The sequence below is a fragment of the Falco punctatus genome (assembly GCF_963210335.1).
Source record: "Falco punctatus genome assembly, chromosome: 20".
In the NCBI taxonomy this organism is placed as follows: domain Eukaryota; kingdom Metazoa; phylum Chordata; class Aves; order Falconiformes; family Falconidae; genus Falco; species Falco punctatus.
The window spans coordinates 1,362,039-1,377,451 of NC_137600.1; the positions used below are offsets into that span (position 1 = coordinate 1,362,039).

A 15,413-nucleotide genomic window follows, 5' to 3' on the forward strand; every position below is an offset into this window, starting at 1 on the left:
AGGAGGAAGAAGGGGGGGAAGGGAGGGAGGAGGGCTGAAGGAAGGAGGGAGGAAGGGAGGAGGAAGAGAGGGATGGAGAGAGGGAGGAGGGAGGGAGGAAGGGTGGATAAGGAAGGAGGGAGGAAGGAGGGAGGAGGGAGGGAAGGAGGAAGAAGGGGGGAAGGGAGGAGGGAGGGGCTGAAGGAAGGAGGGAGGAAGGAGGGAGGAAGGAGGGGAGGGAGGCGGGAGGGAGGGAAGGAGGAAGAGGCGGAGGCGGGAGGGATGGAGGAAGCAGGGATGGCAGGAGGAGGAGGAGAGCCGGGGGGCAGGGAGAGGATGGGGGGCAGGGTGGGGGCCCAGCACCCGCACCCAGCACCCGCACCCCGTCCCGGCCCCCGCGTCACCCCACAGCCCCCACGTCACGGCCCCCACGTCACCCGCGTCACCGCCGCCGGCTTCCGGCCCTGCCGGGGCAGGAAAGGGGGATGGGAGGGGGGGGTGGGGGGGGACACGGACACCCCACCGGCACCCCCCACCCCAGCTGGGGGGCTGCACCCCACCCCGCCCCCCACCCCGCGCCCCCCACCCCCGTAGGCTGCAGCGGGGCACAACCCTATAGCAGCCATCAGAGAAGCCACCACCACCGTGGGGTGGGGGGTGGGGGGTCACGGTGTCTTCCCCCCCCTCCACACCAGCACCCCTGTCCCGAGTGGGGGACAGCACCCAAGGGTGGGGTGTCCTGCAGCATTGGAGGGGGGGTCCCCAAATGAAAGGGGGGGGGGGGGGGCGGGGGTATCAAAACAAAGGTGGGGGAGGGGAGTTGCACCCGGTGGGCGCTGCCTGTATTTGGGGGGGGGGGGGTCCCTGCTGATGCGGGGGGTGCACCCCAGAGTGGGGGCTGCCTGTGTGCTGTGGGGTGGCCACCCTGGTGGGGGCCCCCAAACCCTATCCCCCCCCCAAATGCCCCAAAGGGGGGCACGGGGCATGACGGAGAGGTGGGGGGGCGGTCCCAGAGGGTTATGGGGGGGTTGGGGTGGGGTCAAGGGATGGGGGGGACCCAAAGGGCTATGGGGGGTCTGGGGGGGGGGGACTAAGGGATGGGGGGGGTCCCAAAGAGTTATGAGGGGGCTCTGGGGGGGTCCCAAGACCCTAAAGGATTGGGGGGGGGGGCAAGGGATGGGGGGGGCAAGGGATGGGGGGGGGCCAAAGAGTTATGGGGGAGCTCGGGGTGGGTGGTCCCAAGGGATGGGGGGGGGGGGGGCAAAGGGTTATGGGGGGGCTGGGGGTGGGTGGTCCCAAGGGATGGGGGAGCCCAAGGGGTTATGGGGGGGCTCGGGGTGGGTGGTCCCAAGGGATGGGGGGACCCAAAGGGTTATGGGGGGGCTCGGTGGGAGTCCCAAGGGATGGGGGGGGGCAAAGGGTTATGGGGGGGCTCAGGGTGGGTGGCCCCAAGGGATGGGGGGGCCCAAAGGGTTATGGGGGGGCTCGGGGTGGGTGGTCCCAAGGGATGGGGGGGCTCGGTGGGGGTCCCAAGGGATGGGGGGGCCCAAAGGGCTACGGAGGAGCTCGGGGGGGGCTCAAGGGATGCGGGGGGGGTGGTGGTCCCAAAGGGTTATGTACTCGGGGGGGGTCCCACGGGGTGGAGGGGGTCCCAAAGGGTTATCGGGGGGCTCGGGGGGGCGGGTCCCAAGGGGTGGAGGGAGACCCAAAAGGCTTCTAAGGGGACTCGGGGGGGTCTATGGGGGACCCCAAGGGGTTAAGGGGGGGCCTTGAAGGAGGGGGACCCAAAGGGGGGGACCCCAAAGTGGGAGGGGGAACCTAAAGGTTTGGGAGGGGGTTTTGGGGGTGTTCAAGGGGGGGGGGGGAGGCGCCGAGGGGTGGGGGTGGGGCCCAAAAGTTTACAGAGAGGTTTTGGGGGGGGGGGGGGTATCCCCAAAGGGTGTGAGGGGGACCCCAAGGGCTATGGGGGACCCCCAAAGCTTACGGGGGGGTTGCGGGGGGGGTTGCGGGGGTCTCCAAGGGTTGGGGGTAACCCAAAGTGAGGGGGGGGGGATCCGGAGATATGTGGGGGCTCCCCGGGGGCGGCGGGGGACCCTCAGGAGCCACGGGGGACCCCAAGAGTTCGGGGGAGCCCCCGGGGGTGGGGGGTCCCGAGGGGGGGTTTGGGGGGACCCTGAAAGCTTGAGGGCCCCTCCGGGGGCGGGGGGGGGCGTGGGGAGCGCTGAGGGCCATGGGGACCCCCGGGGACCCGGTGCCCCCCCACCCCGGGCCACGGCCCCCTCCCCCGGGCACCCCGGGGTCCCGCCCGCCCCCCGCCGCCCTCCCCTTACCGGCCCTGCCGGCGCGCCGCGGGGGGCGTGTCCTGCGCAGGCCCTGCCCACAGCCCCGCCCCCGCCGGGCGGAACTGGCCGCGCGTGGGGCCCCCCCGCTCCCCCGTCCTGCCCGGGCCCGATCCTGCCCCACGGGGCCCGATCCTGCCCCGCCACCACACAATCCTGCCCTCCATGGGCCCGATCCTGCCCCACAGGACCTGATCCTGCCCCACGGGGCCCGATCCTGCCCCTCCACGGGCCTGATCCTGTCACCCCATGGACAGATCCTGCCCCACGGGGCCCGATCCTGCCCCTCCACGGACCCGGTCCTGCCCCGCGGAGCCTGATGCTGCCCCACGGGGCCCGATCCTGCCCCTATCCCGCCCCACAGGACCCGATCCTGCCCCTCCACGAGATTATTCTGCCCCACGGGGCCCGATCCTGCCCCTCCACCACACCATCCTGCCCCTCCACGGACCCGATCCTGCCCCACGGAGCCTGATGTTGCCCCACGGGGCCCGATCCTGCCCCTATCCCGCCCCACAGGACCCGATCCTGCCCCTCCACGATCTGATCCTGCCCCACGGGGCCCGATTCTGCCCCTCCACGGGCCCGATCCTGCCCCTCCACGGACCCGATCCTGCCCCACGGAGCCTGATGCTGCCCCACGGGGCCTGATCCTGCCCCTCCACGAGATTATTCTGCCCCACGGGGCCCGATCCTGCCCCTCCACCACACCATCCTGCCCCTCCACGGACCCGATCCTGCCACACAGAGCCTGATGCTGCCCCACGGGGCCCGATCCTGCCCCTATCCCGCCCCACAGGACCCGATCCTGCCCCTCCACGATCTGATCCTGCCCCACGGGGCCCGATCCTGGCCATTCCCGCCCCACCTCTGTCCCACGGGGCCCCAACCTGCTCCCCCTCCCCCATCTGTCCCCCCCCCCCCCTCAACCAGTCACCACAAGCTGAGACAAGCAGCATCGCTTTATTCCCCCACCCAGGGGACCGACGGTGGGGAGGAGACCCCCACCCACGGGTGCCCCCCTCCCCCCCCCCACGGGTGCTGGGGTCACTTGCGGCGCAGGTAGAAGGCGGTGACAGCGGGGGGGGCAGCCAGGGCCAGCTCCTCCCCCGGCCCCAGCGCGGTGCTGAGGAAGAGCCCGGGGAACGCAGCTGCCTCGAAAGTGTGCGTGGAGCCACCAAAGGTCTTGTAGAAGGTGTAGGGGGTGGCCTCTGCCCCCCGCGAGAACAGGTCCAGCAGCTTCACCTCCTGCCATGGGTGGGGGTCGGCTCTTGGACACCACCCCAGGGTGCCACCATCCCAGGGAACCCCCCATCTCCAGGTGCCACCATCTCAAGTTGGGTCTATTTCCAGGAGCCACCATCTCCACGTGATGCCATCATGATGTGACACCACCCTGGGGAACCCTCACCTTCAGGTGATGCCACCTCAGGGTGGCACCATTTTGGGATGACACCATCTTAGGGTGCCACTGCCTTGGGTTGCTCACCCTTCAGTTGACCCATCTTGAGATGATCCACCTCTGGATGCATCCCCACATTGGGTTGTCCACCTTGGGTTGACCCACCTCTGGATGTCCACCACCCCAGGGTGCCCCCACCTTGGGTTGACCCACCTCTGGATGTCCACCACCCTAGGGTGCTCCCACCTTGGGTTGACCCACCTCTGGATGTCCACCACCCCAGGGTGCCCCCATCTTGGGTTGCCCAGCTTGAGTTGACTCATCTAGCATTGACCCACCTCTGGATGTCTACCACCCCAGGGTGTCCCCATGTCTCCACCTTGGCTCACCCACCTTGGGTTAACCCACCTCTGGATGTCCACCACCTCAGGATGCCCCCACCTTGGCTCATCCAACTTGGGTTGACCCACCTCTGGATGTCCACCACCTCAGGGTGCCCTACCTTGGGTTGTCCACCTTGGGTTGACCCACTTCTGCATCCCCACCACCCCAGGATGTCCACCACCCTGGCCCATCCAACTTGGGTTGACCCACCTCAGGATGTCCACCACCCTAGGGTGCTCCCACCTTGGGTTGACCCACCTCTGGATGTCCACCACCACAGGGTGCCCCCACCTTGGGTTGACCCACCTCTGGATGTCCACCACCCCAGGGTGCCCCCACCTTGGGTTGACCCACCTCTGGATGCCCACCACCCTAGGGTGCTCCCACCTGGGTTGACCCACCTCTGGATGTCCACCACCCCAGGGTGCCCCCACCTTGGGTTGACCCACCTCTGGATGTCCACCACCCTAGGGTGCTCCCACCTGGGGTTGACCCACCTCTGGATGTCCACCACCCCAGGGTGCTCCCACCTTGGGTTGACCCACCTCTGGATGTCCACCACCCTAGGGTGCTCCCACCTGGGTTGACCCACCTCTGGATGTCCACCACCCCAGGGTGCCCCCACCTTGGGTTGACCCACCTCTGGATGTCCACCACCCTAGGGTGCTCCCACCTGGGGTTGACCCACCTCTGGATGTCCACCACCCCAGGGTGCTCCCACCTTGGGTTGACCCACCTCTGGATGTCCACCACCCTAGGGTGCCCCCACCTTGGGTTGACCCACCTCTGGATGTCCACCACCCTAGGGTGCCCCCACCTTGGGTTGACCCACCTCTGGATGTCCACCACCCTAGGGTGCTCCCACCTTGGGTTGACCCACCTCTGAATGTCCACCACCCCAGGGTGCCCCCACCTTGGGTTGACCCACCTCTGGATGTCCACCACCCTAGGGTGCTCCCACCTGGGGTTGACCCACCTCTGGATGTCCACCACCCCAGGGTGCTCCCACCTTGGGTTGACCCACCTCTGGATGTCCACCACCCTAGGGTGCCCCCACCTTGGGTTGACCCACCTCTGGATGTCCACCACCCTAGGGTGCCCCCACCTTGGGTTGACCCACCTCTGGATGTCCACCACCCTAGGGTGCTCCCACCTTGGGTTGACCCACCTCTGAATGTCCACCACCCCAGGGTGCCCCCACCTTGGGTTGACCCACCTCTGGATGTCCACCACCCTAGGGTGCTCCCACCTTGGGTTGACCCACCTCTGGATGTCCACCACCCCAGGGTGCTCCCACCTTGGGTTGACCTACCTCTGGATGTCCACCACCCTAGGGTGCCCCCACCTTGGGTTGACCCACCTCTGGGTCTCCTCCCACCCCAGGGTGCCCCCACCTGAGATCGTCTGCCTTGAGTTGACCAACCTTGAGTTGCCCCACCCCAGGGTGCCCCCCACCCTGGGCCACCTCCCACTGTGACACCCCCCCACGCTCACCTCCAGCTTCAGCTGGGGCTCGGGGCCCGTGCCACAGGAGAGGGCCATGGTGCCACCACGGATACCCACGATGAGGGGACAGCGCTGGCGCTCCAGGTGCTGGTTGGGCACCACGCTGATGGGTTCTACAAGGAGATGGGTGGGCTGGGTGGGAGCGCCCATGGGTGGGGTTGGCACCCCTTCCCCACCCAGGGCACCCACCTTCCTGGGCGGCGTTGGCACCCTGCAGGCTGGTGGCCACCAGGCGCCCGTTGTGCAGGCAGAGCCCCTTCTGCTCCGTGTCCCTCACCATGTAGTGGTAGGGCTGCGCCCGGGGCTGCCTGCCCGCCGAGGCTGCTGTCACCTCCTCCGAGAACTCTGCCAGGGGACACGGGGACGTGGGGGCACGGGGAGGGGACACAGGAGTCGTCGTGGGGATGTGGGGGCATCACAAGGACGTGGGGACAGGGGATGTGGGAAAGGGGTCCCAGGGTGTCTTCCAGGTGCATGGGGGCATGTGGGCATCACAGGGACGTGGGGATGGGGGACGTGGGGACAGGGGACACTAGGAGGGGGCACAGGGGATGTCCCAGGTGCATGGGGACATGTGGGCATCACAGGGACGTGGGGATGGGGGACATGGGGACAGTAGGAGGGGGCACGGGGGTGTCCCAGGTGCATGGGGACATGTGGGCATCACAGGGACGGGGGGACAGGGGACACTAGGAGGGGGCACAGGGGGTGTCCCAGGTGCATGGGGACATGTGGGCATCACAGGGACATGGGGATGGGGGACATGGGGACAGGGGACACTAGGAGGGGGCACAGGGGGTGTCCCAGGTGCATGGGGACATGTGGGCATCACAGGGACATGGGGATGGGGGACGTGGGGACAGGGGACACTAGGAGGGGGCACAGGGCGTGTCCCAGGTGCATGGGGACATGTGGGCATCACAGGGATGTGGGGATGGGGGACGTGGGGACACGGGGATGGGGCACACAGGGGTGATGGGCACATGAAGGTGGGGGACATGGGGACAAGGGACATGGAGAGTGTGTCAAGGCCTATCTCAGGTGCATGGGGACATGGGGACATGGGGGCATGGGGACATGGGGACATGGGGATGGGGCACACAGTCATCATGGGCGCATGGGGACATGGGGACACAGGGACCTGGGGATGGGGGACATGGGGATGGGGCACACTGGGGGGATGGACACAGGGACAGGGGGACAGGGTCACAGGGGGCAGGTGGGGACACAGGGACATGTGGGGACAGGTCCCCTGCCCGCTGGGCACTACCTTTCCCCAGGAACTCGTCGAACAAGGCCACCATGTCGGGGTCGATGACAGACTCCGCCATGTCCCTTGTCCCCATGCTCAGCCCCGCTGTGACACCCGGCGGGTGCCGGAGGTTCTGGGACCGCTCCAGGTGTCCCTGGGGACCTCGGGGCCAGCTGCGCCCCGGTGGGGGGAGGGGGAGAGAGGGGGTGAGGGTGGGCACAAGGGGAGGGACAACCCTGTCCCCACCCTGTCCCCACTCACCTGGAGGCAGGTCTGGACACGCGGGACATGGCTGAGCCTGCGTGACAGATGGGGCAGCACGTGGGTGACATGAGTGACACGGGTGGGGGACCCCACCCCGCCCCTCCCCTCCCCCCCGCGATGCACCCAGCCTCCCCATTGCCAACAGGCGGCTCCGCGTTGTCAGTAGGTTCCAGAGTGAACGCCCTCCGAGTATCGCCCGGGCAGGACCCAGCTTGTCCCTGTCCCCTGTCCCCGTTCCCAGCGGTACCTGTGGATCCGTCAGCTTCCAAAATCCCGTCCCCGCGATCCCTGAGCTCTGTGTGTGTCCCCCCCAGGTGACAGTGGCTTTTATAGGAGTGGGCGGGGCGGGGGCCGCCCCGGTAATTGTGCGGGAGGGAGCTGGGCTGGGCGGGCGGGTGACGAGGACACGGAGCGATGGTGAAACACAACCTGGTCCCCGCGTCCCCCGTGTCCCCACGCCGTGACGCCCCCCGGTCACCGCGGCTGGGGTGCCCCCCCCCGTGCTGTGAGCCGGGGTGCCCCCCGCCGTGCCCGTCCCCGCGGTGTCCCCTGTGCCCCGTGACGCCACGTGCCCCACAGGTGGTCCCCGCGATGCCACTGCACCTTGTCCCCAACATACCGGCGTGTCCCCTGTGCCTGGCCCTGCCGCTGCCTGTGAGCCATGGCCCGGGGGTCCCACGTGCCCTGTCCCCGAGGTCCCCGTGGTGCTGCATGTTGTCCCTGAGGTCCCGTGAGCCCTGTCCCCAAAGTCCCATGTGTCCTGTCCCCGAGGTCCCATGCGTCCTGTCCCCGAGGTCCCGTGAGCCCTGTCCCCGAGGTCCTGTGAGCCCTGTCCCCAAGGTCCTGTGAGCCCTGTCCCCAAAGTCCCATGTGTCCTGTCCCCGAGGTCCCGTGAGCCCTGTCCCCGAGGTCCCTTGCATCTTGTCCCCAAGGTCCTGCACGCTGTCCCCATGTGCCTTGTCCCTGTGGTCCCACATGCCCTGCCCCTGAGGTCCCATGTGTCCTGTCCCCAAGGTCCTGCATGTTGTCCCTGTGGTCCCTGTGGCCCCATCCCTGTGGTCCCATGAGTCCTCCTGTCCCCAAGGTCCTGTGAGTCCTGTCCCCGAGGTCCTGCACGTTGTCCCTGTGGCCCCATCCCTGAGGTCCCATGAGCCCTGTCCCCAAGGTCCCATGTGTCCTGTCCCTGTGGTCCCACACACTGTCCCCGCTGCCTGTGTGCTGTGTCCCTGCGGTCCCATGTGCCCTGTCCCTGTGGCCCCATGTGTCCTGTCCCCGAGGTCCCGTAAGCCCTGTCCCCAAGGTCCCACACGCTGTCCCCACTGCCTGTGCGCCCTGTCCCTGTGGTCCCACCTGCCCCGTCCCTGCCATGCCCATGTGCCTTGTACCCACAGCCCCATGTACCTTGTCCCCACGGTGCCCACTTGCCCCATCCCCCCACGCCATGTGTGTGGTGCCAGCGGCAGGTGACACGTGCCGGGCAGGAGGTGGCCGCCACCGCCACCAAATCCAGGAAGAGGCTCAGCCTGGGAGACACCCGGCTATGGGGCAGCCCCACAGGCTGCGTCACCCCTCCGTGGGACGTCCCGTTCCTGTCCCTAACGAACCGGTGGCGCAACACCGGCCATTGTGCCACGGTGACGCGGGCACCGGGAGTCACCGTGCGCCCTGCCCTGCCCTCCCGCCCCGCTGCCACCCACGCCACGGGGACCAAAGTGTCTTGAGAATCTTTATTCCTGGGGGGTGGCACTGTCCCCGGGGGGGGTGGCACTGTCCCCAGAGGGATGGCACTGTCCCGGGGGGTGGTACTGTCCCCAGGGGGATGGCACCGTTCCTGCTGTGAGGATAGCACTGTCCCCAAGGGGGTGGCACTGTCCCCAGGGAGGTGGCACTGTCCCTGCTGTGAGGATGGCACTGTCCCCAGGGGGACGGCTTTGTCACTGGGGGGATGGCACTGTCCCCAGGGGGATGGCACCATCCCTGCTGTGAGGATGGCACTGTCCCCAGGGGGGTGGCACTGTCCCGGGGGGGTGGTACTGTCCCCAGGGGGATGGCACTGTCCCCAGGGGGATGGCACCGTCGTTCCTGCTGTGAGGATGGCACTGTCCCCAGGGGGGTGGTACTGTCCCTAGAGGGATGGCACCATCCCTGCTGTGAGGATGGCACTGTCCTGCCACCATCCTCGGGGGGGGGGGGGGGGGGGGGGGATGTCACCATCCCAGGGGGATGTCATCATCCTCGGGGTGATATCATTGGCCTCAGGGGGATGTCACCATCCCAGGGGGGATATTACTGACCCCAGCAGGCCGTCACCATCCCCAGCGTGAGGATGCCACCGTCCCCAAGGGGATGTCACCATCCTCAGGGATCTGTCACCACCCCAGGGGGGATACCACCGGCCCCAGGGGGATGTCATCATCCTCAGGGGGATGTCACCACCCCAGGGGGGATACCACCGACCCCAGTGGGGTGTCACCATCCCCAGCGTGAGGATGCCACCGTCCCCAAGGGGATGTCACCATCCTCAGGGATCTGTCACCACCCCGGGGGGGATACCACCGGCCCCAGGGGGATGTCATCATCCTCAGGGGGATGTCACCACCCCAGGGGGGATACCACCGACCCCAGTGGGGTGTCACCATCCCCAGCGTGAGGATGCCACCGTCCCCAAGGGGATGTCACCATCCTCAGGGATCTGTCACCACCCCGGGGGGGATACCACCGGCCCCAGGGGGATGTCATCATCCTCAGGGGGATGTCACCACCCCAGGGGGGATACCACCGACCCCAGTGGGGTGTCACCATCCCCAGCGTGAGGATGCCACCGTCCCCAAGGGGATGTCACCATCCTCAGGGATCTGTCACCACCCCGGGGGGGATACCACCGGCCCCAGGGGGATGTCATCATCCTCAGGGGGATGTCACCACCCCAGGGGGGATACCACCGACCCCAGCGGGGTGTCACCATCCCCAGCGTGAGGATGCCACCGTTCCCAGGGGGCTGTCGCCATCGCTGGGGCCGAGGGGGTTCAGCCGAGCTGGAAGTAGAAGTCGAGGAGGTGGGTGGCATCGGGGTGGCGGGAGAGCCCCAGGGGCTGGTGGCCGCGGGCCGAGGTGCAGAGGAACCAGCCGGGGTTGGCGGCCGACTCGAAGCGCCACAGCCCGTCCTTGTAGGAGCGGCAGAAGGTGAAGGCGGCCGCGGCGGCCCCGGCGTGGGGCAGCTCCCTGATGTCAGCGTCCTACGGTGGGCACCGGCGCCGGACTGTCACCGGCAGCCGGCCGGGGACAAGGGTGACAGCCCCACCTGGATCTGTGGGGGTCCCCAGCCCGGTGGTGGCCCTGTCCCCTCTGGGGTTCCCGTCCACGCAATGCCCCAGCCCTGGGATCCCGGTGTCCCCACCCCTGACGTGGCTTTGTCCCCAGGTGCCCCCTCCCCATAGTGTCCCCAGCCCTGTAAGCCCCATGTCCCCTTTCCCCACAGTGTCCCCAACCCTGTGGTGTCCCCATCCCCATATGCCCCCTTCCCACTGTGTCCCCATCCCTGTGACATCCCCAACCCTGTGACATCCCCATCTCCACAGTGTCCCCAATCCCTTTGAAGTCCCAACCCCTTTGGTGTCCCCATCTCCATGGCATCCCCATCCCTGTGCCATCCCTGTCCCCACAGTGTCCCCACCCCTTTGACATCCCCATCCCCACGGTGTCCCCATCCCCATGGCATTCCTGTCCCCCTGGTGTCCCTGTCCCCCTCGTGCCCCCATCCCCATGGCATCCCTGTTCCCCTGGTGTCCCTGTCCCCCTCGTGCCCCCATCCCCATGGCATCCCTGTCCCCCTGGTGCCCCCATCCTGGCATCCCTGTCCCCCTGGTAACCCCATCCCTCTGGCATCCCCGCAGTGCCCCCAGCCCCATGGTGTCCCCATGGCATCCCTGCCCCTTTGGTGTCCCCCAGCCCGTGTCCCCTGACCTGCAGCTGCAGGGTGGGCTGCGTGGCGGGAGGGCTGGCCAGGCAGCGGGTCCCGTTCTGGAAGCCCAGGATGACGGGCAGCCTGGCGGGCTCGAAGGCGCGGTTGGGCACCCAAAACACCTTCTCTGCAGGGGGGGGGGACGACAAACAGATGGGGCCATCAGGTCCACGACGTGTGTGTGTCCCCCTCCTCTGTGTCCCCATGTCCCTGCCTGACCTTCGAGGGCGGCGTTGGCCCCTTGCAGGTGCGCGGCCACCAGCTGGTCGTTGCGTAGGTAAAGTGACTTCTGGTTGATGTCCCAGATCCTGCGGAGGACAGCGGTGCTGGCAGTGCCCCCCCCCCCTCCCGGTCCTTCCTGTCCTCCTGGGGTGTCACCCATGGGTGCTATCCCCTCCCCCACTCACCGGTACTGGAAGACTTTGGTTTGCAGGGCGGGCGTGTGGCAGGGGGTGAAGCCTTCGGCCTCTGCGCAGAGGAAGAGGAGGGCGAGGGTGAGCGCAGGCTGGCACGCCATGGCACCCCACTGCCCGCCACCCGTGCCCCCCACGCCTTTATAACCCCTCCCGAAATTCCCAGCCTGCGGAGGCGGGGGGCTGCCGCTGGCGCAATCCACCCCATGGTTCCGCTTCCCTCCCACCTCGCCGGGCCCTTCCCCGGGGGGTCCCCCAGCCACCCGCTCACCCCGCATCCCGGCAAAGCTCCAGGGCAGCGCCTGGGAGGGAGGAAGGAAGGAAGGAAGGAGGTTGGTGGTGTTGCCACACTGCTGGCGGGGTGTGAAGGCTTGGTTCCGCCCAGCCGGAGGGCTCGGCACGGCTGGGGGCGGTAGCTGGAGTCGGGCGTCCCGGGGAGGCGGACACACACATGGGGACACCCCCGGGGGTCAGCGGGGTCCCCGGAGCTGGCCCGAGTGGGACTCGAACTCTTAATCTCAGCGCTGGGGGGGCAGCGCCTTCCCCGCTGCGCCACCGGGCGGGGCGCACTGCGCATGCATGGGCCATCCTGGCGGGTGCGCATGCGCAGTGAGGCGCCGCGCCGCCGGCGGTGGGACCCCAGCGGGCACCCGTAGGTGAAGCGTGGGGACCAGCGAGTGGCCGGCGGCGGGCGGCGCATGCGCAGTATGGGTGGGGCGCGGGGCGGCGCATGCGCAGTGTGGGCGGGGCGCGGGGTGGTGCATGTGTGGTGTGGGCGGGGCGCGGGGCGGCGCCTGCGCGGGGCGGGAAGGGCAGCGGTCGCGCATGCGCAGCGCGGCCCCCGCCGGGCGGGGCGGGACGCGGGCCATGGCGGGCGGCGGGGCGCTGCGGGTGGCCGTTGCCGCCCTGGTGCTGGCGGCCTGGGGCGCCCACGGCCTCTACTTCCACATCGGCGAGACCGAGAAGCGCTGCTTTATCGAGGAGATCCCGGATGAGACCATGGTTATCGGTGCGGGGCGCGGAGGGGCCTCCGGGGGCCGGGAGAGACCGCTGGGGGCGGGGTGGCCGCGGGAACCGGGAGGGCACCGGGAACCGGGAGGGACCACCGGCTACCGGGGGCGCGATGGGAGCGATCACCGGGCACCGGGGGGGCACCGGGAGGGGCCACCGGCGGCGCGATGGGAGCGATCACCGGGCATCGGGGGGGCACCGGGAGGGGACAGCGGGCACCGGGGGGTATCAGGAGGGACCACCGGGTACAGGGGGGGCGATGGGAAGGGGGCACCAGGCACCGGGGGGGAGGCGATGGGAGCGATCTCCGGTACCAGGGAGGGACCGGGAGGGACCGCCGGGCACCGGGGGGGCACCGGGAGGGGCCACCGGGTACGGGGGGGCCATGGGAGCAACCACTGGGTACGGGGGGGCAACGGAAGGGACCTCCAGACACCGGTGGGGCTACAGGAGGGACCCCTGGGCACAAGGGGGGCTACGGGAGGGGTCTCCGGGCACTAGGGAGGGATGGGAGTGACCACCGGGCACCGGGGGGGGGGCACCGGGAGGGATCTCTGGTCACTGGGGGGGGATGGAAGGGGGCACTGAGGCAGTAACGGGAGGGATCTGGGGGCGATGGGAGCAACCATCAGGCACTGGGAGAGAGTGGGGGGTGATGGGGGGACCCCCAGGAACGACAGGGGAAGGGAGAAGTGGGAGGGACCCCCAGGAACCGGGAGGGGTGGGGGATAACGGGACGGGGGGGGGGCTGGCGGGGGTGGTGGGCCCGCTCCAACCCGCTGCCCCCCAGGGAACTACCGGACGCAGCTGTGGGACAAGCAGTCGGAGTCGTTCCTGCCCTCCACCCCGGGGCTGGGCATGCACGTGGAGGTGAAGGACCCCGACGGCAAGGTGAGGGTCCCTGGGGAAGCTGGGGTGCCCCGTGGCCACGGGGGGGGGGGGTGTGTGTGTCTTGGGCACCCACCAGCCTGGGGGTAGGATTGTAGGGGCACATGGGGTGCCCACCAGCTGGGGCAGGGGGTCCTTGGGGTGTGTGGGGTTCCCAGGGGTGTCTGCTAGGTGGGGAGGGGGTCCTTGGGGTGCACGGGGTGCTCTCCAGCTGAGGCAGGGGGGGTCCTTGGGGTGCACGGGGCACCCACCAGCCTGGGTGGGGGGTCTCTGGAGCACGTCGGTGCCCACCAGCTGGGGCAGGGGGTCTGTGGAGAGCACGGGGTACCCAGCCGTGAGGGCAGGGGGGTCCTTACAGTCCGTCAGGTGCCCGCTAGCCTGGGTATGGGGTCCCTGGGGTGCACGGTAACGCCCTGGGGTGCCAGCTGGCTGGGTTTGGGGGGTCCTTGGGGTACCTTCCAGCCAGGGTAGGGGTTCCCTGGGGGGCACAGGGCACCCACCAGGCTGGGTGTGGGGTCTCTGGAGCATGTGGGGTGCCTGCCAGCTGGGGCAGGGGGTCTTTACAGTCCATCAGGGGTGCCCCCCAGCCTGGGTATGGGGTCTCTGGGGTGCCTGTTGGCTGGGTTTGGGGGGCCCTTAGGGTGCTTTCCAACCAGGGCAGGGGTTCCCTGGGGGGCACAGGGCACCCACCAGCCTGGGCGTGAGGTCCCGGGGGAGCACGGGTGCTTGCTGAAGAAGACAAGGGGTCCCTGGGGAGCACAGGGTGCCTGCCAGGGAGAGCAGGGGGTCCTTGGGGCACCTACCAGCCTGGGTGTGGGGTCTCTGGAGCGTGTGGGGTGCCCACCAGCTGGGGCAGGGGGTTCCTATGGGCCGTCAGGTGCCCACCAGCTGGGGCAGGAGGTCCCTGGGGTGTATGGCTGCCCACCAGCAAGGGGGGGGGGTCTCTGGGGGGCACAGGGTGCCCTCCAGCTGCGCCTGGGGGTCCCTGGGGTGCACGGCGTGCTCCCCAAGAAGGGCAGGGGGGTCCCTGGGGAGCACGGGGTACCTCACCAGCCAGGGCAGGGGGGCTGTGGGACACCCGTGGGCTGTCCTGTTGTCTCCCCATGGGTGGGCGGTGGGTGACAGCGGCCGCGTCCCGGCGCAGGTGGTGCTGTCGCGGCAGTACGGCTCCGAGGGGCGCTTCACCTTCACCTCCCACACGCCGGGCGAGCACCAGATCTGCCTCCACTCCAACTCCACCCGCATGGCGCTCTTCGCCGGCGGCAAACTGGTAATCTGAGGTGGGGGGGGGCGCCCCCCAAACACGGGGAGGGAGTGTCAGCGGTAGCAGGGGTCTGCTGACATGTGTGTCCCCCCCCTCCTCCCTTTCTCTTTGCCCCACAGCGGGTGCACCTGGATATCCAGGTGGGTGAACACACCAACAACTACCCCGAAATCGCCGCCAAGGACAAGCTGACGGAGCTGCAGCTCCGTGCCCGCCAGCTCCTCGACCAGGTCGAGCAGATCCAGAAGGAGCAAAACTACCAGCGGGTGCGGAGGGGGCTCCGAGGGGGCGTCAGTTGGGGTGAACCCCCTTTTTCCCTATTGTCGCTCCCATTTTTTGTTATGTTTTTTTTCATGTCGGCAGTACCGGGAGGAACGTTTCCGCATGACGAGCGAGAGCACCAACCAGCGGGTGCTCTGGTGGTCCATCGCCCAAACCATCATCCTCATCCTCACCGGCATCTGGCAGATGAGGCACCTCAAGAGCTTCTTCGAGGCCAAGAAGCTGGTGTAACCCCCACCGTGTCCCAACCCCTCCCCCACACCCTGGGGGGGGTTCCCACAGTCCCGGGGGGGGAACCCCTGCTGCCTGTCGGCACCCCGAGGGGGGTGGGCAGCTCGGCCGGGCCCTGCCTGCCGTCAGGGAGGGGGGGGCCAGCCCCCGCAGTGGCGTTTGGTTGCGAAATAAAGGATTTTGGGGTCCGATGGGTCTCGCTGGCGCTTTTTGGGGGGCGAGGGGTGGGGTTCCCTG

The 15,413-nt window shown here is 68.8% G+C and overlaps 3 protein-coding genes and 1 long non-coding RNA gene across 6 annotated transcripts; 2 read left to right on the top strand and 2 right to left on the bottom strand.

Moving 5' to 3' along the window:
* Positions 1-2,924: 2,924 nt before the first annotated feature.
* On the bottom strand, positions 2,925-8,046 carry LOC308055958 (uncharacterized protein; the record flags this gene model as incomplete). Its single annotated transcript, XM_080370622.1, has 7 exons — positions 2,925-2,965; positions 3,028-3,566; positions 5,599-5,723; positions 5,800-5,955; positions 6,881-7,035; positions 7,124-7,160; positions 7,374-8,046. 6 exons carry the CDS (start codon positions 8,044-8,046, stop codon positions 3,366-3,368), a joined length of 1,347 nt encoding a protein of 448 aa, XP_080226748.1. The 3' UTR covers positions 2,925-2,965; positions 3,028-3,365.
* LOC308055962 lies at positions 7,942-8,708 on the top strand. Of its 2 annotated transcripts, none has more exons than XR_013924665.1 (3): positions 7,942-8,058; positions 8,269-8,314; positions 8,404-8,708. It is a non-coding gene; the product is annotated as an uncharacterized lncRNA (long non-coding RNA). The 2 variants fall into 2 exon arrangements; XR_013924666.1 differs by having other exon boundaries at positions 7,976-8,058; positions 8,118-8,314.
* Positions 8,709-8,839: 131 nt separating this feature from the next.
* LOC308055961 (interleukin-1 receptor antagonist protein-like) lies at positions 8,840-11,902 on the bottom strand. 2 transcript variants are annotated; one of them, XR_013924664.1, is made up of 6 exons: positions 11,772-11,902; positions 11,495-11,555; positions 11,307-11,395; positions 11,090-11,214; positions 9,122-10,362; positions 8,840-8,893 (listed from the first exon to the last, which is right to left on the bottom strand). XR_013924664.1 is itself a non-coding variant. In XM_080370626.1 (5 exons), the coding sequence occupies exons 1-5, from the start codon at positions 11,776-11,778 to the stop codon at positions 10,153-10,155; spliced, it is 492 nt and encodes a 163-aa protein (XP_080226752.1). In that variant the 5' UTR covers positions 11,779-11,902; the 3' UTR covers positions 8,840-10,152. The 2 variants fall into 2 exon arrangements, 1 of the variants encoding a protein (XP_080226752.1); XM_080370626.1 differs by having other exon boundaries at positions 8,840-10,362.
* A 408-nt stretch (positions 11,903-12,310) lies between these two features.
* Positions 12,311-15,367, top strand: TMED4 (transmembrane p24 trafficking protein 4). Its single transcript, XM_080370625.1, has 5 exons — positions 12,311-12,509; positions 13,302-13,402; positions 14,544-14,669; positions 14,783-14,929; positions 15,027-15,367. Exons 1-5 carry the CDS (start codon positions 12,326-12,328, stop codon positions 15,174-15,176), a joined length of 708 nt encoding a protein of 235 aa, XP_080226751.1. The 5' UTR covers positions 12,311-12,325; the 3' UTR covers positions 15,177-15,367.
* Positions 15,368-15,413: the final 46 nt, after the last annotated feature.

Excerpts from the sequence above, each read along its gene's own strand:
- LOC308055961 (XM_080370626.1), bottom strand. Across the intron at positions 11,215-11,306 it reads GGCCAACGCCGCCCTCGAAG|AGAAGGTGTTTTGGGTGCCC; the intron begins GTCAGGCAGGGA and ends CCCCCCCTGCAG. Across the intron at positions 10,363-11,089 it reads AGCCCACCCTGCAGCTGCAG|GACGCTGACATCAGGGAGCT; the intron begins GTCAGGGGACAC and ends TGCCCACCGTAG.
- TMED4 (XM_080370625.1), top strand. The coding sequence starts at position 12,326 with ATGCGCAGCGCGGCCCCCGCCGGGCGGGGCGGGACGCGGGCCATGGCG. Across the intron at positions 12,510-13,301 it reads GGATGAGACCATGGTTATCG|GGAACTACCGGACGCAGCTG; the intron begins GTGCGGGGCGCG and ends GCTGCCCCCCAG. Across the intron at positions 13,403-14,543 it reads TGAAGGACCCCGACGGCAAG|GTGGTGCTGTCGCGGCAGTA; the intron begins GTGAGGGTCCCT and ends GTCCCGGCGCAG.